Genomic DNA, 26,360 nt, shown 5'->3' with positions numbered 1-26,360 from the left:
AACAAATAACACCGAAAAAAAGTTCTTGACACTGAAACTTAAAATTTCAGATTGAAAGATCCCATGAAGGGCATATAGTAATGAATGAATAAAAGAAACACTAAGCTTCATAATCATAATCATTTCAGAGTAATAGTGATAAAAGGAAGATCCTGAAATCTACCAGAAAGGAGAAGTCACCTACAAAGGACTGGGGTCAAGAACAGCATTAGACTTCTCAGCATTAGCACTGGAAGCCAGAAGACAATGGAGTAGTATCCCTAAACTTCTGAAGGGAAATAATTTTCAAACTAGCCTGAAATTTTCAAGCATAAGGTAGAATTAAGACATTTTCAGACTTGCCCATCCTCCTGGAATTTATCCCTTATGTGCTTACTCTCAGAAAGTTATTTGACAAAAAAACCATGGAAGATGAGGGGTTTGTGAAAAGGGAGTTTCAAAACAAGATGACAATGAACAGACATAGAAGATAATTATATAACAAATTTAGGAACAAGTTGAAGGCTCTAGGAGATGAGGTAAGGGGGGAGAAGCGGAAATTATAGGCTGTTTGATGCTACTGATCACGTGGAAAATGGTATGAAGAACATTTTACAAATCTGTCAGAATATTTGGAAAGTCTTCATGACAGATATACAACTAAGCACAGAAAAGATGCTATGATTAAATCCAGAGAGTGTTAGAAATAAGATCATAGTGTACTCCTTGGCTCAGCTGTTAACATTACTTACACAGCCATAATAAAGGTAAGCACTTAGAATTGATTTAATCACAAATTGTTAAAATAGCGGATAGATTTTGAAAGAGGTCAGGTTGTGGTAGAGGCTCCAGCCTCATAGCTTATAACAAATTCATTTGATGTTTAAGGTAAAACAAAGAAATAGTCATATAGCATGTTATTTGGAAATACGGATGTAAGTGTAGATTAAGAGTTGAAAGGTAGTTGGAATGGGGTAGGGTATAGCTGTTTTTTAAGATACACTTTTTTAGTGTTTACTTTTTGATACTGTTTGGCTTAAATGTTTATATGACTGTAATACAGATGAAAATGGTAAGGAGATTCTCCCAGTAAGAACTGTAGATGCTACATAGAAATAAGGAACATTTTAGCTAATTAGTTTCTATCTCTGTATTCTTTCATCTTTCAAAGGACAATAGCTAGGAATTAAAAAAGAATTAAGCCTAACTGATAAGAGTGGCCACATGCAGAGGTCTTCGAGTTCTTGTTTGTGTGCTGATGTCTTACTGTTCACTTTAAAATAACTGAATGGAAGTAATGATATTAGAAAAAATTTTTTTTTCCAGTTTTCCTGGAACCAGAAACATTGGATCTTTTCTTCAATTTGTATCATTCACTTCCACCACTACTGTCTCAGTTAGTAAGTAAAAATCATTATTTCATTAAAAAGTACTTGCAGTCTTTATCTAAGGGTGGTATGTATTTTAGTGTAAAAAGTCCGATTTATATTCTTGATTGGGTTCACCTCTCAGAAGAAATGCTTTTTTACATCCCCTGGGATTTATGTTACTTGAGCTATTTGTCAGATTCTGACCATAGGTTTCCTTTTCATGGGTGAACCCAGGACCTCTAGCTGTTGGTTTAGCTCTTTCCCAGAGCCAGGAAAGCTTGTCACCCTTCAAGTGTACCTTCCTTTCTACCCAGTCCCCACCCCTTCTTCCGGGTCTCAGTCTGGTAATTGGCCACACCTTCGTTTATTTTCCCTTTTCCTTCCCTTTCTCAAATTCTCCCTTAATCCTCCCTTCCCTAGTCTGGCCAGGCAGCCCACATCAGTGTATCTGAATGAGAAACAAAGGGGATCTGCTCATGTAATTTTGTGTTCATCACTCCACTTGTTCATTTATTTTTTGAATTAAATTATTTTGTGTGCTTAAAAATCTTAAAACTCTTTGGTTTTATAGTAACTTTGAGAATGTGAACCCCATCTTTGTGGAACCTAAAACAGAGACCAGGCAAGACTGAAAAAAGAAAAAGAAAAAGTTGTTAGTTTAATATCTAAGCTTCTAGAAGTAAAGTTGGAGGATTCTGATATTGCCATTTCCTGAAAAAACATGTTCCAGATTCTAAAGTACAGATCAATGTTGTGTTTGTTTAGATATGTTATTGCCTAGAAGGGGAGAATAGATTTGCAAAAATACTCTCTCCCCTTCTTTTGTTTTTTTTTTTTTCTTTCTTTAAAAACATGTCTGTTCTTCAGTCTAGGGTTTTAAGGTGGTGGTTTCAGCCTTCTATCTTTTTTTTTTTTTTTTAAGATTTTATTTATTTGACAGAGGGAAATCACAAGTAGGCAGAGAGGCAGGCAGAGAGAAAGAGAGGAAGGGAAGCAGGCTCCCTGCTGAGCAGAGAGCCCCATGAGGGGCTCGATCCCAGGACCCTGAGATTATGACCTGAGCCAAAGGCAGAGGCTTAACCCACTGAGCCACCCAGGCGCCCCTCAGCCTTCTGTCTTTTAACCAGAATAATTTTGTTTTTAGTTATTTAAAAACCATGTTTTCATGTACAGTTATGTTTTGCAATAACATAAGCTACTGGCATTTAAAAAATTAAGTGTAAAACAACTGCTTTAAGAGAAAGTAACTAACATTTATTGGGCCTGCCCTATTATATAGTGCTTATCTCCCTTCATCCTCACAGTGGTCCTGCAAGGTAAGTATTATTATATTATCCTCACTATGTTGACAAGGAAACAGACCCAGACTGGCTAACATAAATTTATTAGGGTAGCAAACTAAATAATGAAACTGAGACTCAAACCCAGATGTTTTTGGCCCCCAAACACCAGTGGTTCCCAAACCTTCAGTATATCAGAATTGCCCAAGGAATTTTTTTTTTTTTTTTAAAACAGTAAGGACGGCGGCAAACTGGAGAACATCTAAAAGGCCATACTCTGATTCTTGTCGCTGTTCTCCCCTTTTCTAAGAGAGCCAGACATTATTTAATATCTCTTCATTAAAATATTTAAATCATAACAGCCAATTCTAATTTTTTTATAAAGTTGGCAAACATGTGGACCAAAATAAAACCTATGAGGGCCTGTTTGGCCTGAAAAGCTGCCAACTGTGGGCCTCTCACTTAATGATCAGACAGACTCCATTGGTTTTCAGTAGTAGAATTAAAACCCCAAGTAGTGAAATTGTCTGGGAAAGTATTAACTTTTAGAAGATAACTAGACCCATTTTTGTAGAATAGCTAATGTTCCTAGCAGCATTCTCAACTTTTTAATGAATGGTATGGATAAGATGTACTATCACCACAAAAATGGGGATATAATGGATTAAGTGAAGTTATACCAAGTTACACAAAAGCAAAGTTTTCCCAGGATACTACCGTACATCATGTACAGTATTTCTCAAACATAGTCTACCACAAAACCATCTTTTATTTTTTGTAGAACAGCTGTTTTATTGGTTCATGAACAGAGCTGGGCAGCAGAAGCAATTGGGAGTCTTTGGAGTATATGCCTGCCCAGGTTGCTTTGGCATATTTAACATAGGAAAATATATTAGAAGAGAATACAGATGAACAGAAATTTTAGTGGTGGGGTTGAAGAGTGATGGGTGGTGGTGGTGGTTGATGGTGTGTAGCTTTCATTATTTCTGGATTCTCTATTACTTTTCTATTATTAAAATTAAAAAATACTTTTTAATATAAAGACAGTGTTCCTTACATGTGGCCATAGTTACTTTTAAAATTGAAATGAATTTTGTTGTTCCTATTTTTAGGCACTTTCATGTTTAGTTCAGTTTGCTTCTACAAGAAGGTCCTTATTTAGCAGTCCTGAACGTGCCAAGTACCTTGGTAATTTAATTAAGGGAGTAAAAAGGATACTTGAAAACCCTCAGGTATTTATGAAGTAATTTAATTAATACTTAGTATGTAGAAATACAGTTTTTCTGCTGAAAGGTGTAATAAATTCGTGACTTGGTTATGATTCTGGAAGGAAGCGTGAAGTATCACATCCATCTTCCTTAGATCTCATTTGTAGTAGAAACGGGCAGTTAAAAAATAGGTGCTTTCCTGACAGACTTCTGTGTTCTTCCTTTTTCACTTTTTTCCATTCTTTTAGATGAATAAGAATAGAAGGTATATATCCTGTGATGCTTCTGCTTTATACCATTGTGTCCTGCATTTCTTTGCTTATACTTCTTACGTTATTACTTCAGAGTCATAGCTACCTTCTGAACTATAAGACTTAATATAAATCTGAACGTTAATATTGGGTTAAGTGACTTTGAATTATGAGATAATGTCTTTTTGCCCTCTTGTGGACAAATAAGAGTTTGTAGATTAAAAAAATCTATACATTAACTTGCAAAGCTTCAGTAGCAATATTCATTCCAGAGAATTGCAAAGCCATTCTTAATTAGTGATTTGGCTGCCTAGATAAAACTTTTTGTTTTACTTTTTATTTTGTTTTTGGTTTAAAATATATGTAATGAAAGTACGGATTTTAAGAGGTTAAATGCTTTAAGGGGATTTATCTGTCTCTTATTACTAACTTTTGAGGGGACATATAATATTTGTATATAAAGAAAATGTGCTTGCTTAATAAGGAGCAATTGATTTTGTAGGTTATTCTCAAGAGTGTTTTAGTATTTTGTGTGTTATGCTTTTATATTTCCAATGTTAGCACAGTCATGAAATATACATGTTTTGTTGATAAATGGGATTTTACTAATGTACTTTAAAATTTTTAGTAGTTTAAGTCACTGTCATCAATCAGTATATGGAAAATAATATGTTAATATAAAGTAATTGTTTTAATTGGTTTTTCAAAATCCTCATGTTCATGTTTCATGTCTGTAAAAGTTAGTTTGAATATTGTATTATTTTAGAGTTACAAACATATTAGAAGACCTGTGAGTATGAAGTATCTTATTGTAATTAGACTCTATTTTATATTTTCATGGTGTTCATATGAATGAAATTTCTTAGAAACTTTCAGTACTAAACAGACACTTTTTGAATTCTCTTTCATGCCATCTGCAATACAAAGTGTTTGAACTTTTGTAAAGATGACACTTGTACCCAGTCCTCAAGGAGCTCTTATAGACAACAAGGGACCTCTTTCTTGGTCTTTCCTTTTAACCTTTCTTTCCTCAAGATTACCTCTCTGTCTTGTAGTACTTCTGTTAAACTTTCTGCCCTTTCTGCGTTAATTTATTTGAATGACTCTGCTTAGGGACCAGAAGTTGCTTGAGGGCACAGTGTCTATAGGAACTCAGTAAATATTTGTTGAATTCGAAGAAATTTCTGCTTGTGTGCACAAATACCATTTTAACTTCAGTTCAGCTGGTATCACTTTTTTCCAGGGTTTCAAGAACCCATTCTGAATTTTCATCATAAATATTTCTCAAGTCTTCTGTTAACTTTTGTTTAAGCTGCAGTGTGCGTGCACCTGGGCGCGCACACATGCATGTACGTACACATGCAAATTTTTTGTGTAATACGGTGGGTTCCCAAATATAATTTAGTCATCCCAGTGCAAAGCTTCTACCACATCCTCTACTTTGGATTTCTTATAAATCATTCATGAAAACATGAATTTCAACAGGAATCATTTGCTTTATTTCATTAATAATCTACCCAGTTGATACAGAGTACCAATGAAAACTGGAAAACTTAATAAAATATTCTTGGAATTTTATTGACAGGTTATTAGCTTGGTTTGTTCTTAAGTATTTTTAAAAGTCTTTCTTTTTGTCTTACAATTTAGGGTTTGTCTGATCCAGGTAATTATCATGAATTTTGCCGATTTCTGGCTCGTTTAAAGACAAATTATCAGCTGGGAGAATTAGTTATGGTGAAGGAATATCCTGAAGTTATCAGATTGATTGCTAACTTTACCATTACTAGCCTACAGGTAAATAAAAATACATAATTGGTATTAAACAGATAATTTTAAAAACAATTTCTTGGTAAGATTTGGTGGGGATTTTTAATATTTGTTACTATACTAAAAATACTCAAGGATTTTAAGTAAAAGTTCACTGGAACATATTTTATAGAAAAAATTAGATCTAGACTATCTGAATATCTAATAATTGAAGGATGAATTGAGAAGCTATAATAAACTGTGAAGAAATAAAAGCATTTTTTACAGATTTTTTGGGGGAAAGATTTTTATAAGTTTGGGGGGAGGTTTTAAAACCACTTTTGCTACATGATGTCAACTCTGGAAAGTAATCATGGAAAGAAAATTAGAAGGAAGTAAACTGACATTTTAATAGTCCTCATCTTGGGTGGTAGAAGAACGAGAGATTGTTGGATTCTTCTTTATGCCTTTTTGCATTCATAAAATTTGCTATGTTGAATGTTCATTGGCTATATAATTAGAATAAAAGTTAATTTTAAAGTCTGTGTTTAGTAATTTGTCAAAAAAATCTTTTTAATAATTTTGTCTTTACAATTCTTATTCTAGGAAGATATGTCATTTTAAATAACATATGCTTTATTTCTTTGTAGCATTGGGAATTTGCTCCCAACAGTGTTCATTATTTATTAACTCTGTGGCAAAGGATGGTAGCATCAGTGCCTTTTGTGAAATCAACTGAACCCCACTTATTAGACACTTATGCACCAGAAATCACGAAGGCCTTTATCACTTCTCGGTTGGAATCTGTTGCCATAGTTGTGAGGTATTGAAAACTAAATGTTTCTGTTGTGTATTTATCTTTTGCATCTTGGAATTTAAACATTTGAAGTGTAATTTGCCTAGTGTAAAACCACCCTTTTTAGTGAACAGGTCTATGAGTTCTCATAAGGATATACAGTTGTAGAACTACCTTACAGTTAGGATAGAGTATAGTTCCATCAACCCAGAAAATTCTTTTGTGTCCCTTGTAATCATCCCTTTTCCCACCCTCAGCCTCTGGCAATTACTGACTTGTTGTTTTCCTGTAGTTTTTGCCTTTCCAGAATGTTGTATAGATGAAATCCTATGGTATGTGGTCCAGCTTCTTTCACTTAGCATAATGCATGTGAGACTCCTCCATGTTGTGTCAGGAGTTCTTAAAATATATTGCTGAATAGTATTTCATTTTATGGATGTATCACAGTTTATTTAACCATCTGCCTGTTGATGGACATTTGGGTTGTTTCTCTTTTTGTCAATTATGAGTAAAATAGCTATAAACATTCCTAAACAGATTTCTGTATGATAGTAGGTATAGAAGTAAATACCTTAGGTGGGAGATTTCTGGGTTGAATGGTAAGTATATGTTTCACTTTAAGAGAAACTGCCAAACTGTTTTCAAAGGGCTGTATCATTTTGCATTCCTACCAGCAATGTATGAGATTCAATTGCTCTTTATTCTCTTCAGTACTTGATATCGTCAGTTTTTGAGAATTCTAAGAATTTTAGTCATTCTAATAGGTATGTAGTGGTATCTCATTTTGACTTAATTTGCATTCCCTCAACGACCAGTAATGTTGAGCATCATTTTACGTGCTTATTTACCATTTGTATTGTTTGGCAAGGTGCCTGTTAAATTTGTTGCTCCCTCTTTTTGAATTGGGTTGTTTATTTAGATTTCGAAGGTCTATATAGTCTGGTCACAAGTCTTTTTATTGTATGTATTTTGTAAATATTCTCTTACAGTCCATAGCTTGCTTTTTCATTTCCCTGACAGTTTTTTTTGAAGAGCAGAAGTTTTAGAGTTTAACGAAATCTGATTTATCCATTATTTTTTTCTTCTAGAGGTTTTACAGTTGTAGAATTTACATTTATTTCTCTGATCCATTTTGAGTTAATTTTTGCATATGGTATGAGGTAAGGCTTGACGTTGGGTTTGTTTTGTTTTTGCTTTTGCTTTTTTTGTTTTTAATGGATGGTCAATTATCCTAGCAAAGACTGTCTTCTCTCCATTACATTGCCTTTATTCTCTTTTCAAAAATTAATTGACCGCATACATGTGCTTTCTGGAATCTGTTTTCATTAATCTATGTGTTTCTCCTTCTACCAGTACCTTGTCTTGAATACTGTGGCCTTAATAGCTTTGAAATCAGGTGTATGAGTCTTCTCCCTTGGTTTTCCCTTCCCACGATCGCTTTGGCTCTTTTACTTCCTTTGCTTTTGCGTGTAAATTTTAAAGATTTTATTTATTTATTTGACAGAGAGGAATCACAAGTAGACGGAGAGGCAGGCAGAGAGAGAGAGAGAGAGAGAGAGAAGCAGGCTCCCTGCTGAGCAGAGAGCCTGATGCGGGACTCGATCCCAGGACCCTGAGATCATGACCTGAGCCGAAGGCAGCGGCTTAACCCACTGAGCCACCCAGGCGCCCTTGCGTGTAAATTTTAAATTCATCTTGTCAGTTTCCACCAAAAAATCCTGCTGGAATTTTGACTGGAATTATTTTAAATTTGTAGATGAATTTTGGGGAAGAATTGCCTTCTCCGCAGGATCAAGTCTTTAGTCAGTGAGCAGGTTTTGTTTTTTTTTTTTTAATTTTATTTTTTAAGTTTTTTTTCAGTGTTCCAGGAATTCATTGTTTATGCACCACACCCAGTCCTCCATGCAATACATGCCCTCTTATAATACCCACCACCAGGCTCACCCAACCTCGCACCCCCACCCCCTCCAAAACCCTCAGCTAGTTCTTCAGAGTCCATAGTCTCTCATGGTTCATCTCCCCCTCCAGTTTCCCCCAACTCCCTTCTCCTCTCCATCTCCCCATGTCCTCCGTGCTATTCCTTATGCTCCACAAATAAGCGAAACCATATGATAATTGACTCTCTCTGCTTGACTTACTTCACTCAGGATAATCTCTTCCAGTCCCGTCCATGTTGATATAAAAGTTGGGTATTCATCCTTTCTGATGGAGACATAATACTCCATAGTATATATGGACCACATCTTCTTTATCCATTCATCCGTTGAAGGGCATTTTGGTTCTTTCCACAGTTTGGTGACTGTGGCCATTGCTGCTATGAACATTGGGGTACAGATGGCCCTTCTTTTCACTACATCTGTATCTTTGGGGTAAATACCCAGTAGTGCAATTGCAGGATCATAGTGTAGCTCTATTTTTAATTTTTTTGAGGAATCTCCACACTGTTTTCCAAAGTGGCTGCACCAACTTGCATTCCCACCAACAGTGTAAGAGGGTTCCCCTTTCTCCACATCTTCTCCAACACATGTTGTTTACTGTCTTCTTAATTTTGGCCATTCTAACTGGTGTAAGGTGGTACCTCAATGTTGTTTTGATTTGAATCTCCCTGATGGCTAGTGATGATGAACATTTTTTCATGTGTCTGTTAGTCATTTGTATGTCTTCATTGGAGAAGTGTCTGTTTGTATCTTCTGCCCACTTTTTGACATGATCATCTGTTTTGTTTGTGTTGAGTTTGAGGAGTTCTTTCTAGATCTTGGGTATCAGCCCTTTGTCTGTAATGTCATTTGCAAATATCTTCTTCCATTCCATGGGTTGCCTCTTTGTTTTGTTGACTGTTTCCTTTGCTGTGCAGAAGCTTTTGATCTCGATGAAGTCCCAGAAGTTCATTTTCGCTTTTGTTTCCTTTGCCTTTGGAGACATATCTTGAAAGAAGTTGCTGTGGCCGATGTCGAAGAGGTTACTGCCTATGTTCTCCTCTAGGATTCTGATGGATTCCTGCCTCACGTTGAGGTCTTTTGTCCATTTCGAGTTTATCTTTGTGTATGGTGTATGAGAATGGTCAAGTTTCATTCTTCTACATATAGCTGTCCAATTTTCCCTGCACCATTTATTGAAGAGACTGTCTTTGAGTTTTATCTTTTAATTTAATTAGCTCTTTGGTGTTTCTTTTCCTTACTGGTGATTTCTTTCCTTACTGTTGTATTCAGCATTCAGATTTTACATATGTTTAATTAGATTTAATTAATTAGTTTTTTTCTGGTGCCTTTGGAAGGTACAGTTTTTTAAATGTCAATTTCCAATTGTTCATGGCCAGTATTTCATGGCTAGTGATACAGTTGGATTTTATATATTGACCCTGTATGCTAGGACCTTGGGTAAACTCTTCTGTCTGTAAGAGGTAATAATAGCGTGCGTGTGTGTGTGTGTGTGTGTGTGGTTTCTTTGGGACTTTTGTGTATAGAATCATGTCATCTTCAAATATAGAATTTACATTTACATTTTATTTCTTACCTTCCAATCTGTCTTTTTGTTTCTTTATCCATGGTAGAATTTTTATTTAACATAAAGTTTATTTGTGGTGAATAATAGCGTATCACATTCTAATATTGTCTGCAAACTTATTCTATATTTACAGAGATAATTTAGATGATCCACTGGATGATACTGCTACTGTGTTTCAGCAGCTGGAGCAGTTGTGCACTGTCAGCAGATGTGAATATGAAAAGACATGCACTCTTCTTGTACAGTTGTTTGACCAAAATGCTCAGAATTACCAAAAGCTTCTGCATTCACCTTCTGGAATAACTGTGGACAAGGCAATTCAGGAAGGTCAGTACATTTTATATGACTATGTATGGTATTATGTTGAATTTTAAGTAGCTTTTCATTAGTCACTTCAATAATTTTGCTGCAGATTATTTTTATGTATTTCCCCCAAATCCTTGTCTTCTAATAAGCCATTAATTTTATTAACCTTCTGGGTGTTTTGTTTGCTTGATGGTTGGTCAATTTTTAGTTTTCCTTTATAAGATACATGGGAACTGTGCCTCTGGAATGACCATCAAGAAAAGCTGATACTGGTATTTGAGTAGAGTTCACTAACTTGTAACTGTCTTTTAACTAATCATGTTTCCTTCTTTGCTATAGTTTACTATAAATTCAGAGCCCAATTTCATGCAATAAAAAATTGTATAAGACTTCATTATGGTTTTGCATCTGTGTATTAGCTTTCACCATGGTTTTGGTGTATCATTCTATTTTAATTCCTTGATTTTCTTACTATTTTTCTTTAAGTGTTTATTGAGGGAGGATTTATTTATTGAATATGTCCCTTCAAACCCTTTCAGGAACATAGCAGGGAATAAAATTTAAGTAAATACATTTTTCACACTTTAAAAAAAATTAAGTGAATATGAGAATGGAATTGGCTCTATGTATTTCTAATAGGAGGCCTTTTAATTATAGTTGCAGAATTTTTTTCTTTTCTGTTTCTTCCTTTCATCGTTTCGGAAAAGGAATGGTAAAGAATGATAGTCACACTCTCAATGATTTCCTATCTAAACGCTTTTTAAACAATTGTTTATAAGATTTTACATTTACTAATATCTTCTTAAAATGCCTTCTTTATGTTTTTGTTTTCATTTTTTGAGTCACATTGGAAAACTGCTGCTGGGCTAGATAGTGGAGTAAGTAGGTAACCTCCACTGCAAATGTTTTCTCTTATTAAGATCTCATGATTTATAAATTAAATTGAGGAGCAGTTATTTTTTGCAGCATTTAGTCTTGTCATGATTGATTTCTTCTTTCAGTAGAGTTTTGAAAATGATTAAATATTAAATACATACAAAAGGTTATTTATATATTGAAACATAATGACTAGCAATAACAGCACCATCACACAGACTAGGTCAGTATCAGTATCTTTGCCATTCCTGTTGTTCTTTATCCAAATCTGTCCTTCCTACCGGCAGAAAATACTTGCAGACTTGAGTTTTGTGTTTATCAATTGGTGCCTTTTATTATTCATAGTATTACTGCATATATATATGTATATATATATATAATGTGTGTATATATATCTATATATTCTGAAAATAATGGATGGTTTGCAAATTTCTGAACTCTGTACAGCTGGAATGAGACTGTGTTCCTCTACAACTTGCTTTATTTTTTTTCCCCCTCAACGTTGCATTTATGAGAGAGTGTGTTGATGCTATGGCTATAGTTCCTTCATTTGCACTGCCACTGTTCTCTGCTGTTTGAATATACCAAATTTATTTATGCATTTTCTTGTCTGTAGATACTGTGTTTTTCCTGTTTTTTGCTGATACAATGAGTACCGCTGTAAAGATTGTTATATGTATGTATTACATAGTTAGTTTCAGTAGGTGATGCCAAAGCAGTTTATAGAGTGATTTACTCCTTTATATTCCACCCACCCTCATCTAGATTTTTGCCAGCAGCTCATAATGTTAGACTTAAATTTTTACTAGCTGAGATACTGTACCTCATAGGTATTTTAGTTTTTGTAATTCCTATAATTATTAATGAAGTTTAGTATTATCTTATGTTTGTTGACTCTTGTGTCATTATCAGTGATATATATATATATATTCATGATTTTTGTTCTTTTTCTCCTCACCATTTGGGTTGTTAGTTTTTCTCTTACTGATTGAATTCTTTATGTATTTTTGACACTAATCCTTCAGTTATTTGAATTGTACATGTTGTCCCCAAGTTTGTGCTCTGTCTTTACATATCATATTAATGTGTCTGTTCTCTTAGTTATTTTTCATACCAAACTTCATTTGAATTAATTCACCTAATCTTTTTGAGGACGTAATATAAGCACATCGTCTAGAAAAAATAAATTAAAATATGATCTGTTTCAATTCCCTGTCTGTCCTCTTGTTCTTCACTCTAAGTAGCCATTCTTACTAGTTTTGCATATATTTTCAAAGTTTCTGTGTGCATATACAAACAATTACGAATTTATAAATTCTTATCCCCCTTTATTTACTTTGGATGTGGCATACCATCCTTAATGTTCTGTTTCTGCCCTTTTTTTTTCATTTAATAATGTATTTTATAGCTATTTTCAAGCCAGTATATGGAGAATTCTTTTTTTATAGATGCATGATATTTCATATGTATCACTTTGTATAATTTATTTAACCATTCTGTCCACCACTGAAAGTCATTTGAGTTGTCACCGTCAGCTATTAAAATTAATTCCACATAGATTAACGACATACATATGTCATTTTACATGTCTGCAAATATATATATAAATAAGATAAATTCCCAGGGTAGAACTACTATTGGGTAAAGGATAAATGTATTTATAACCCTTACAGATACTGCCAGATTACTCTTGGTAAGGACTATGTCTTGTTTACCTGTTCATCAACTCTATGGGAGTGTTTCCTTATTGCCTTCACAGGGTAATTTACCAACCTCTTGAATTCCTAGCAATTCTGTAGGTGAAAAATGGTTTCTCAGTATAATTTAACTTTCCATGTCAGTGCAGTTAGGCATTGCTTAAATTTATTTAAGAGCTATTTAGTCATCTCTTTCTGTAATGACTTATTTATTTCTTTGCTCTTTTTTTTAAATTGGGTTGTTGGTCCTTTTCTCATTGATTTTTTTTTTTTAAACAACTCTTTGTATTTTAGAAAAATGAGCTCTTTGTCTCTGATGAGTTGCAAATATATATATATATATATTTGAGTGTGTAGTTTGATGAATTTAGAAGATATTCACAGCCATGTAACTATCACCACATTCAAGATAGAGAACACTTCCTTCACTCCAAATAATTTTTTCATGCTCTTTGATCCCTTTCCCTGTCTCTTGACCCAGGATCCACTGGCTTCTGTCACTGTGATTTGTCTCTCCTAGATTTCTTTATAAATGGAATCATACAATAACTAGTCTTTTGTGTTTGACTTTACATAGCATAATGTTTTTGACATTCAAATATATTGTGTATATTAATATTTCCTTTTCATTGCTGCATAGTATTTCATAGTATGACTTTATTTTTTTTTTTTTAAGATTTTATTTATTTATTTGACAGAGAGAGATCACAAGTAGGCAGAGAGGCAGGCAGAGAGAGAGAGAGAGAGGAGGAAGCAGGCTCCCTGCTGAGCAGAGAGCCCGATGCGGGACTCGATCCCAGGACCCTGAGATCATGACCTGAGCCGAAGGCAGCGGCTTAACCCACTGAGCCACCCAGGCGCCCATAGTATGACTTTATTATACTTTGTCTATCTAGTCACTGTGTGATGGACATTTGAGTTCCACTTTCAGTTTTGGGGCTGTTATGAATAATAATACTACGAACATATGCAGACAAGTCTTTGTATCTACTTCAATTTTTATTTCTCATGGCTAAATACGTAAGGCAAATTGCTGGGTCATATAAGAAATGTATGTTTAATATTACAGGGTACTGCTATACTGTTTTACAAAGTGTTCCATTTTTCATTCTTATTGACAATGTATGAGAGTTCCATTTGCTCCACATCTCCATCATGATTTGATACTGTCTTCTTAACTTTAGCCATTCTACTGGATATCTAATAGTAGTATCTAATTGTTACAGTTTACATTTCCCAGATAATTAATGGTGGTGTGCTTTTTGCCCATTCCTATATCTTCTTTTATGAAATGTTCACATTTTTGCCTGTTTTAAAATTGGGTTGCTTGTTCTTTTATACATATTCTTATTGGAATTGTGAGTGTTTTATAATTCTGTATATAATCTCTCTTTCATATATATGTTTGCAAGTATTTTCTCCCTGCCTGTGGTATATCTTAACTATTTTTCAAAGAGCAGAAGTTCTAAATTTTGATGACCTACCTTTTCAATTTTTTCTTTCTGGCTTGTGCTTTTTGGATTTAAGAAATCTGCTACCTAAGTCACAGAGATGATGTTCTGTGTTTTCTTCTAGAAGTCTAATAGTTTTTAGCTATTATGTTTAAGTTGAAACCACTTAGGGTTTATGTTTATGCATAGTGTGAGTTAATGGTAAGGTCTGCTTCCCAACCCATACAGATATATAGTTGTTCTAGCCTCATTTGCTGAAACAACTGTCTTTTCCCCTGTTGAATTATTGTAACACTTTTGTCAAAATCAATTGATTATAAACAGCTCAGGTTATTACTGGACTCTATTCTGTGCCATTGATCTGTATGTCCTCCCTTATGTTAGTGTTAAACTGTCTTGGTTACTGTAACTTTGTAAGTCTTGAAATCAGGTAATCTAAGTACTCCCATTTCATTCTTCTTTCTCAAAATGGTTGTGTCTGTTTTAGGTCTTTTGTCTTTCTATATTAATTTTAGCACCAGCTTGTTAATTTCTTTTATAAAAATCTCACTAGGATTTTGATTGGGATTGCCTCAATCTATGCATCTATTTGGGCAATCTTAAAAATATTGAGTCATCCAGTTCATGGGCATGGTATATTGCTTCACTTATATAGTTGTCCCTTAATTTTCTTTGCAATGTTTTATTGCTTTCAGTGCACAGGTATTAGAAACATTTCACTGAATTTACTACTATATATTTTTGATGCTATTGTAAATTTTACAGTTATTCTCTGCTATATAAAACCAGGATTGATTTTTATGTTCGTGTCCTATGATTTTGCTAAATTTACTTATTTTAATAGCTTTTTGGGGATTCTTTTGGATTGTTATATATGACATGTCATCTGCAAATAAAGACAGTTTAATGTCTTGTCTTCATGCCTTTTATTTCTTTTTCTTGCCTTATTCCACTGGTAGGACCTCCAGTACAATGTTGAATAAAGTGGTGAGAGTGGATAGTCTGTCCTTGTTTCTGTTTGTACATATAAAGCATTGAGCCTTTCACCCTTGATGTAGGATGTTACCTGTAAGTTTTTTTAAAGGATGTTTATAATAAATTTGAGGAAGTTTTCTTCTATTCCTCTGGCTATTTATAATGAATGGGGTATTGATTTTTTTTTTTAATGTTTTTATCTACCTATTCAAATGACCTTTTTTTCCCCCTCTTTTTATTAATATAGTGAATTACATTGATTGATTTTTTGTGTGTGTGTGTTAAACCAGTTTTACGTTCCCAGGGTAAATCCTACTTGGTTATGATATAGTGTTCATTTATATAGGGTTAGATATGTTTGCAAAAAAAAAAATTGTTAATTTTATATTGATGTTCATGAAGGATATTGTCTATATTTTCTTGCCATGCATTTGCCTGGTTTTGGTAACAGGGTAATACCCTCATAACATAAGTCAGGAAACAATTCCTCTTCTTTCTTTATCTTCTGAAAGAGTTTGTGGAATATGAGTGTTATTTTGTTCTTAAGAGTCTTACAGAATTCACCAGCAAAGTAAGTGGGCCTAGAGGGTTTAAAATCACAAGTTCAATTTCTTCAATTGATATAAGACTATTCAAATTTTCTGTTTCTCCTGGACTTAAATTTAGTCATTTGTATCTTTCAAGGAATTTGTCCTATTTTTAAATTCCTTTTTATTGGAATAAAGTTATTTCTAATATTCTGTTATTATTCTTTTACTGTCTGTAGGATCTGAAATGATGTTCCTTTCTTTTTTTTTTTTTAATTGAAACATACTTGACAATACAACATTATTAGTTTTAGGTAGCCAACATAATGATTTGATATTTGTATATGTTACAAAATGGGCACCACAGTAAATCTAGTTACTATCTATCATCATACATAGTTATAAAATTATTTTCTTCTTATGATGGGAACTTTAAATATCTACCCTCTTAGCAATTTGCAGATATGCAATACAGTATTAACTGTAGTCACTGTGCTGTATATTACATTCCCATGACTTAGTTTTCAACTGGCAGTTTTTTTTTTTAATTTTTTTTTTTAAAGATTTTATTTATTTATTTGACAGAGAGAAATCACAAGTAGATGGAGAGGCAGGCAGAGAGAGAGAGAGAGGGAAGCAGGCTCCCCGCTGAGCAGGGAGCCCGATGTGGGACTCGATTCCAGGACCCTGAGATCATGACCTGAGCCGAAGGCAGCGGCTTAACCCACTGAGCCACCCAGGCGCCCTCAACTGGCAGTTTTAAACTTTTGGACCCCATTCACCCATTTTACCCACCCACCCCTCATTCCTGATATTGACAGTTGTTGCCTTTTTTTTTTCTTTTCCCCTGATTGACCTCAATTAGATATTTATCAATTTTGTGAATCTTTCTAAAGAACCAACTTTTATTTTTATTGATTTTTTTGTTTGTTTATTTTTTTATTTCATAAGTTATTGTAGCTTTATTATTTTCTGCCCTATACTATTGATTTTATTTCATCTTTTCCTTCCCTAATTTTAGATAGAGATTCCACATCTTTGAGTTTTAAATTTTTGTATTTTTCTAATAGAAAAATTTTAAGTTATGAATTTCATTATTAAGCATTGTTTGAGCTACATCTCATGAATTTTGATGTTCTACTTTTATCACCACTTAGTTAAAAATATTTTCTAGTCCATATTTTTTAATATGGAATTTATGGAATTATTTATGGAATAATTATGGAATTAATTTATGGAATTTGAAGTATATACTTTTTATTTCCAAGTATTTGGGGTTTTCTTAGTTATCTTATTATTGCTGATTTCTAACTTAATTCCACCTTGGTCAAAGACTATCTTGTAGGATTTCAAACTTTTAAATTTACTGAGACTTGTTTTATGACCTAACATATGTTATGTTTTGGTAAACATATGACATACTCTTGAAAAGAATATGTATTTTACCATTTGGGAGTCACAGAAAATAAGTCAAGATGATTAATAGCGTCCAGGTATTCTTTGTCTTTGCTGATTTTGTGTTTTGTTTTGGTCTATTACTATTATTTATAGAGAGAGCTGTTATAATCTCCAAATAGAATTGTGGAATTGTCTTAGCTACTTTTAATTGTCGATTTTTGCTTCATATAGATATCTATAATTGTTTTGTCTTTCCTATTAATTAAAATCTTTCATCTTGAAATCAGTCTTATCTGGTACTAACCAAAGTCAGTGCCTTCTTATGCTCTTTACACGGTAATCCTTCTCCATGCGTTTACTTCCAGTTTGTCTGTGTATTGATATTTAAAGTACATCCCTCTTAGACAGTATATAGTTCTTTCTTTTTTAAAAACCTACTCTGACTATCCTGTCCTTTAATTGGAATGTTTAGTCCATTAACTAAATGAGGTAGAGGAGGACTACCAACTTAATACCATGTGAACTACTTCTTTAGCATAAGGTTCTTCATATCACACTGGTGGTCTGTGTTAAGGCCACAGACCATATATGGTCTGACTTGAGGGTTTTCTCCTCCTCTCCATCTAATGTTAAAGTCAAGTCAGACAAGTTTCTGTTGTCTTTCTCTGCCAAGGGCAGATTCCCCCTCCCCCCTCCCACCCCAGTTCATTTTTTTCACTAAGGGTATATCTGTGTCTCAGCTTCTGTTGGGCTCCTCACACTGGGCATGCCCTGGGTTTGACCTTTGTCCATCAAGGAGAAACTCCAGTTCTCTAGCTGTTCTCATGCTTACCTCTCTAGATTTTAGGACTTTGAGGATTTATTTTACTTTCTAATCAGCTCAATAGTACATTTGGTGTCTTCGTGCATGTTGGGTGCACACACATCGTAGCAGAAAGCGCAGACTGATGAATAGAGTACACGCTGTTTTCATCCCTCCTTGTCTTTGCTGTTAGCTTTTTGTAGCTGTGTGCTTGCCCTGTAAGCCTGTGTTGTAGTGTTTTTAAAAGGGTTTTTCTTTGGGTTTTGGGGCTTTTTTTGGTCTAATGACTCAGTGACATCCCATTTAGTATCTTTTCAGATTTGTTTTCTTCATTGACTCAGATTATGTTATGGCTGGCTGCCTGTAAAATCACATTTTTCTTTTTGGTTTATACCCCAAATAATGTTTCCTTCTTTTTAATAGTAAAGAATTAGTAGTTCTTTCACTTCTTTGTTGTCAGCTTGCTGCTCTGAAAGGCTTTTCAGATGCAAAACAGCCAGCTTCTGGATAAACTTCTTAATGCATTTCTGGGCTTGAAATAAGTGCATGAAATTTTTGAGGTTCCTTTACCTCCTCTCTGCTACTCTCCACCCCTTTTGTTCACCGCATCCCTCCCCAATCTATTTCTCTCTCAAAAAAATGAACTTGAACCGGAGTGGACCTAGTCAGCAGCAAGCAAGGTCAAAAGGCAGTATTGCTTTCAAAGGCAAATTGTCAGTATCAGTGATTAAATTGGTAACAAGGCCTTAGGCCTTGTGTGTGTACTGAACTTAAGATTCTTATATCCAAAGGCAAATTATCAGTATCAGGGATTAAATTGGTGATTAAGATTCATATATTAAGTTGGACCCTTGAAAGGGGATAAAGTGGCCCCAAAATGTTATAGCCCCTTGGCTTCCAGCAAAAAAAGTAAATTAAAACCTTCTCTGATGAATAGTAACCATAATTTAGGGCCTTGAAAAAACTGCAGATTCACAGCAATCAAATGAGTGTTCATAATTTTAAAAATAACAAGTACACAAATAATGAACAAGATAGCCTCAATGAGCAGTAACAGAAACAATAAATTACCTATTTGATTGAGACCTTCCCAAGGACTTAAGATACTGGAAGTGGATGGGAATATAAAATAATTATGTATGAAAATGTTTAAAGAAATAAAAAATAGAATAAAAAATGAGCTAACAGGAGTATGACAGATGACCAAGGCAGACTGAAGAAGACTCAGGTAAAACTTTTAATACTGAAGAAAAAATTTTGTGATCTAAAATTTAATGGGTGTGTTAAACAGTAAATCAGACATAGCTAAGGAAAGAATTAGGAAATTGGCAGTTAGGTTTGAAGAAATTTTCAAACATGTCGAGAAACAAGGAAGTGAGACTATTTAAAAAGAAGTTAAAGGATGGGCTGAAATGTCAAGGTATCAGATCAATCCCAGAAAAGCAGAATAGAGGAGATGGAACAGAGGCAATAACTGAAGATAATCTATTTGAGAATTTTTTGGAATTAATGGAGGACATGAATCTATTGATACAGCAAGCCCAACATATACCAATTAAAAAAGAGTTAGTCATAGTGTATAATCCCATCTGCAAAACAGCTTGAGGAGTATAAAATAGACTGATAAGCTCACTTCTCAACAGTAGACATGTAAGCCAGAGGATGGTAGAATATTATTTTTATAAAAAATTGAGCCAAAATAACAGCAATCCTATAATTATATGTAAGCAAAAGTATCTTTCAAGAATAAGGATGAACAAAAGACATTTTCAGACGAACAAAACCAGAATTTTTCTACTAATAGATCTTTGCTGAGGTTCTTCATTAAAAGTTTCAGTAACAAAATGAAAAGGTAACCTACCCAGTGGGTGAAAATATTTGCAAACATATATATCTGATGAAAGGTTAATATCCAAAATATTTAAGGAACTCATACACCTCAGTGACATCAGGTACATCAAAAGGTGTTCCACATCACTAGTCATCAGGGAAATGGAAATTAAAACCACAATTAAAGCACCTCACTCCTCTCAAGAATGATTTTTATCTGAAAAACAAGAGGAAGCAAGTACAGTAAAGATGTAGAGAAAAGAGAAGTCTCATTCACTGTTGGTGGGAATGTAAATTAGAATAGCCACTATGGAAAACAGCATGGAAGTTCCTCATAAAATTAAAGATAGAGCTACCATAATATCCAGCAATTCCACCTCTCTGTATTTGTTCAGAGAACATAAAAAACACTAATTTGAAAAGGTTTCTACACCCCCACGTTTATTGCAGCTTTATTTACAATAACTAAGAGCCAAGACATGGGAGCAGTCTAAATGTACACTGATAGATGAATGGAGAAAGAATGTGTGTGTGTGTGTGTGTATGTGTGTTTGTGAAATGGAATATTATTCAGGCATAAAAAACAGTAGAATCATGCCTTGTCTGACAGCAAAGATGGATCCTTAGGACATTATGCTAAGTGAAACAAGTCAGAGAAAGACAATACCATATGATCTCATTTATATGTAGAATCTGAAAGTAAAACATAACAAAAAGCTGAATTCATAGATACAGAGAACAGATTGGTGGTTGCCAGAGGGGGTGGGGGTGGACAAAGTGGATAAACATGGTCAAAAGGTATAAGCTTCCAATTACAAAATAAATTAAGTCATGGGGATGTAATGTACAGCACGGTGACTATAGTAAGAGTTCCGTATTGTATATTTAAAGGTAGCTGAGGGAATAAATCTTGAAATGTCCTTACCATAAAAAAAGTTGTGACTGTGTGAGGTGACAAATGTTAACTGGACTTAATGTGATCATTTCCTAATATATACAAATATCAAATCATTATATTTTACACTTGAAACTAATACAATGTTATATGTGAATTGCATGTCATTTTTTATACTTTGAGCTAGTATTTGCATATAAAGCAAGTCTCAACAAATTTCAGTCACATAGCATCATAGAGTCCACAGTCTTACCAATTTGCAATTAAACTAAAACTAAAGTACAAAAATAATAATAAATGAACCCGTACACTTGAGTATTTTTTAGAACCATACTTAAAAGGCACATGAGATACCATTTGTACTCCCAGTAGGTGCGAAAAATAAGAAATCTTACAGGAGAATGTAGATCAAAGGGAATTCTTACACTCTTATGGTAGGAATATAAAGTAAATCAATTAGAAATGGATTAGAAGTCAATTTGATGTTATTTTGCAAAGTGGAACATTTGAATCCCTGCTGGCCCAGCACTTCCAGTCTTAGGGATGTCCTCTAGGAAATCTCTTCTCCACAAGTGGTGTGGGACTGATTGTTCATAGTCGAGTTGTTCCTAAAGGCACAAGTGGAAACAGCTCAAATGCCCATAAACGTGAAAATGGATAAAAAGATGATACTGTGGTTATACAATACAGTATTCTATAACAATAAAAATAAATGAAGTAGAGGTATACTTACAATGAATGTCAGAGATACGATAGCTAGTGGAGTAATGTAATTTTCAGGAAAACTGTATGTGGTATGAAACACTTAATAAAGCCCCAAAACAAGTGAGACTAAAAATACATTGTTTAGGAGTATATGCATAAGTGATAAAATGAAAAAAAAATTTTTTTTCAAGAGAAGAGTAAGCACCAAATACAGTATCATGGTTACCCTCTAGGGTGGCAGGTAAGGGGCTATGTTAGAGGAGGGGTAGCCTTGGATCTTGAGTTGGACTGGGGGTTAAATAGGTGTTTGTTTCATTGCACTTCATATCCATTACACATAGCTTCATATATATCAACTATTACATTGCAGTGTAAAAAGTAAAAAGATTCAGTTATAAAATAATATCTGTTTTCCTACAAAGGAGTATAGCTGATATGAGATACAAAAATGGAATTAACTTAATGTAATAATTTACTGATACTAAATTAAAATTAAGTCATGGTTTAACCATGATTCATGGTTAAATATAAATTCAAGGAGTTTTTATAGTTGGATATACTGTGTAGGTTTTTAAGAAGATTTTATTTATTTATTTGAGGGAGAGTGAGAGAGAGCACAAGAGGGGAGAGGGTCAGACGGAGAAGTAGACTCCTCTTGAGCTGGGAGCCCAATGTGGAACTCCATCCTGGGACTCCAGGATCATGACCAAAAGCAGTTGCTTAACCAACTGAGCCACCCAAGCACCCACTATGTGGTTTTAATAACATTTTGGTCTCTAATAATGCCCAGTACATAGAAAATTTTTAACATTTTGTTTTTCTTTTTTTGGTCATTGGGAACGAATTTGCCTTTTAGAAATATCTGTGTTCTACTTAAAAATGATTGTTTTAGATTACAAGAAGTGCCTAATGTGGCTCTAGTTTATACCACCATATGTAGCAGTATTCAATTTCTTTTGTGCAGACTAAACACTTCAGTTAGTGTTGAACAAAGAAAATTATATGCTCTCGTTATGTGTGCTTTAATTTAGATGCTTAATGGCTTTTAATGTTACAAAATAAGTTTATTATTATATTATGATCTCATTTGTATTATATTGTCTTGCTCTTCCATATTTGTGGTGATATGGTCATGGTTTACGAAAACAATAATCCCTAAGAAATAGGTCATTAACAGTAGTTAACGATTACTTGTGATCTATGGTAATGACTGATTTCTTTGGGATTATTGCAGTTATAAACCATAATTACAGATTATTACAGCAATAATTATTTTGTTAAAGGAAAAAATGTTCTGTGCTTGAACAGCTGCTTAAACAAGCGCCCTGAACGTTTCAGAATAAATAGAAAAATGGAAAATTATAATGGAAATATAGTATCATTATAAAGATGAGATTCAAAACAAATTTATAGATATGAAACTGATGTATATTTAAGTTTCTAAATGTAATTTTGATGTATGGATTTACATGTTCTTTAAACTTTGTGGACAAAATTCTGTAACCATAGTAACATTTATTATTTCAAATGTTGCCAGTCTAAAATTGGTGAGGTTTAGGGAAAGGGTGTTTATGAGAAATACTATTTTCTCATATTATTTTTCATTCCGTTAAATACAAAAGTTATGTTTGATGGTTTAATAATAATGCCTTTACATTCCAATTTTTATTTTCTAACACTAATCCTAATTTATTCAATTAGCGGTTAAGTTTCCAAAGGTTAGGAAATGCCTGCTTGTTGTTTCTTGTGTGATCGAAGTCAGTGCTTTCCAAAACAAGGAGAGTAAATATTCTGTTTTTCCTCCGAATAAACAAACTTCCATTCAGAATATACCATGATTTCAGGAAAAAATTGCTTCCATGTTTTTTTGCATAGTGTTTTTTTGATAGATAAACCTTAATTTTTGAGTTACAGAGCAAAAGGAATTAAACAATAAAAAATTTAAATTTGAGAAGTTCATGTCTTGTATTTAGTATCTTTTATCTTTCTATTATTGGACGTAATACTCATCAACTGCACTGAAAAAATCATTTTTCTCCTTTATCTCTTACTAGGTTCAGTCCTTTGGGCATGGGGTCTCTCCCTTCTCACTGTACCTCATACACACACATATTTAGTTAAAGCACTATGGGAGAACATGACATATAGAAAGGCCCATGCTTTTCTAAGTGTATTTTACCTGGAAATTTTTTTCCACTTTATAGTTTTTTGCTTTGTTTTACAAAAGCACTGAAGAAATATATATAACTAATGTTAACTAGCTGTAATTGCAACAAGCCTCTGGTAGAGACGAAAGAACTTAAAAAATTTTTAATGCTGTGACTTGATTTTCATGAGCAGCTTTTAAAGTAAAACTTATGGGGCGCCTGGATGGCTCAGTGGGTTAAGCCTCTGCCTTTGGCTCAGGTCATGGTCTCAGGGTCATGGTCTCAGGGTCCTGGGATCGAGCCCTGCATCGGGCTCTCTGCTCTGCGGGAAGTCTGCTTCCCCCTCTCTCTCTGCATGTCTCTCTGCCTGCTTGTGATCTCTCTCTCTCTCTCTGTTAAACAAATAAATAAAATCTTAAAAAAAACCAATGTGAAACTTACAATGAACATATAAAAGCAACATTGGTATGTTTTGGTTTTTGTAGGTTTATTTGATAGAGAAGAATGAAAAAGAGGATGGCTATTTTATAATAATAGTATTAGTGATAATAGTTAACATTTAGTGAGCACTTGTGGGAAGCATTATTATGAGTACTTTATATGCAGAATACAATGTAGTGCTTGTCACAAGCTTGTGAGCCAGGTGTAATTATCACCCTCTTGTTTATAAATAAGAATAAAAACGAGAAATTAAGTAACTAGCATTGTTAATAGTTGAGACAGAATTTGGACCAACCCTATGCTCTTGGTAGCTAAATTGTACTGCCTCCATTTTTTATAATACTGATAAGTCAACAGAGAAATATGAACGCTACATGCATGGTGAATTCTTTGACTATTTTCAAGTAGGCTTGTTTTTATCAAGAATTGGTAGACAAATGTTTCTGTGTTTACATTAGTGATAAACCCCCCAAATAAGTTTTCTTATTTTAATTCAGGTATTCAAAACATACTCCTTTTATGTGTCACATATACTTGGGTTTATTTGTGGGTGGTTTGGGAATCAAAGGAAGTGTAAAAGACCCTAGACATGATCCCAAAGGTAGATGCAATCTCATCTGTGGTCAAAACTTGGGAGACAAAGAGGAAAATTCCAGATTGGGAATTAAAATGTGTTAAATAAACACTTGGGAGAATCTTGGATCATAAGATGTTGGATCATCACAGTTTGTCTAGCTAATGGACAGTTGTGCTGCTTGAGTATTCCCTTTCATCCATCTTGAGAGGTAGTGGTATGTATCTCCTAAGGGTATGAGAATGGGCTCTTGGAACTCCATTGCCTGTATTGGAATCATAGCCCTACAGTTTTTAATAGGAACATTTAATGAATGTGACATTAAATGAATGTAAATATAGTTAAAAGATACAGTGGTTAGAATAGTAGCTAAGTGCATAGAAAACATCATAAAAATGTTTGCTGTTATTTTTAGTAATAGTCAAGCTTGCTTTAATAACCAGTACCTAAATATCTAAATTGATAAAACATATTAAAAAGGTTATTATTTTAAAAGGTTATTATTTACATTTAAATATTTTTCATCTTCAAAAAGTTTTCAGTATGACATTTTTAAAATAATGACTCCCATTGGCCAGGTAGATTATTACACTGCTTTCACCAAAAACTATACTTGTGGTGTTTCAGATTCACATCCATTACTCAAAATGTGTATGTCCCACGCACAGTTGCGGCATAATCTATTAATAATGACCTCTGTGAGATTCTGAGAGATATAGTCAAGTCTTCTTATTTAGTATTTGCATTCTATAAAGTTGCAGTGAACACTGAATTAGCATATATTAAGCTATTGTTTCTAGGGTGAGTACACGTTAGGTTCCTGCAGACCCTGGTCACAACATTTTCATTGACTGGTAAATGGATAGCCTTGTTTTATATGTGTTTCTGTTTCAAGACACCTTGTTTACTGTATATTATTGCTTCATTAACATTGAACTCATAGTCCACGTCCGTAATATTCATGTTAAGACGAAGCTTATCTAACACATGTATTTTCTCTGTGAGGTACATATCATATAGGAACGTATATGTTTTTTACATATAGGAACACTATGCAGCACTTTACTGATCTTGGGGAATATTTTAAATAGTAAAATCACCAACAGAAAGCACAAAAGTAGAAAAAAATTAGAGCATCAAAAAGGCCATGGAAGAATACTTTTTTATAGTTTGAAAGATGAAACAAGAAAGGAGAATGTTGCTTTATTCTACCTATGCTTGGCAAGTGCACACTGGGCTACTCAGATTATTTTGCTGTTGTGCATCTACACATGAATGGTCACAAGTATTTCTGGAGTTACAAATAAATTTTACCAAATAGACGAATTTTCAGTAGGAGAATCTACAAATAATGAGGATAGACTTCATCATATCTTGTGTTGAGTATGCTTTGAGAAGAAATTGGTTTTTTTAAGCAATAAATATATAATTACCATTAACATTGATTTTTAGTAATGATTCTACATTTTAATGTATAAAGTCATAAAATATTAACCTTTTTTTGGCCTATTTCATGCGATCTATTTTTTGTTTGTTCAGAGATTTTATTTATTTATTTATTTGACAGAGAGGGAGAGTGCAAGAGAGGGAACACAAGCAGGG

At 33.8% G+C, this 26,360-nt stretch overlaps 1 protein-coding gene across 7 annotated transcripts in view; it reads left to right on the top strand.

Moving 5' to 3' along the window:
• RANBP17 (RAN binding protein 17) overlaps positions 1-26,360 on the top strand; it is a 314,133-nt gene that overhangs the window by 32,126 nt on the left and 255,647 nt on the right. For 6 of the 7 annotated variants that reach the window (XR_004284119.1, XM_032337027.1, XM_032337024.1 and 3 more), the window contains 5 exons: positions 1,306-1,379; positions 3,742-3,861; positions 5,736-5,882; positions 6,485-6,657; positions 10,268-10,461. Coding sequence is in view for 6 of the 7 variants with exons in the window: in XM_032337027.1 (XP_032192918.1) it covers positions 1,306-1,379; positions 3,742-3,861; positions 5,736-5,882; positions 6,485-6,657; positions 10,268-10,461 (708 nt within the window). In the remaining variant the exon portion in view is untranslated. The remainder of the gene's footprint in view (positions 1-1,305; positions 1,380-3,741; positions 3,862-5,735; positions 5,883-6,484; positions 6,658-10,267; positions 10,462-26,360) is intronic. The other variant, XM_032337025.1, reaches the window with a different exon arrangement.

Source organism: Mustela erminea, chromosome 3 (assembly GCF_009829155.1).
Source record: "Mustela erminea isolate mMusErm1 chromosome 3, mMusErm1.Pri, whole genome shotgun sequence".
In the NCBI taxonomy this organism is placed as follows: domain Eukaryota; kingdom Metazoa; phylum Chordata; class Mammalia; order Carnivora; family Mustelidae; genus Mustela; species Mustela erminea.
Note: the sequence above shows the minus strand (reverse complement) of the source record. Positions and strands in the feature narration are given on the sequence as shown.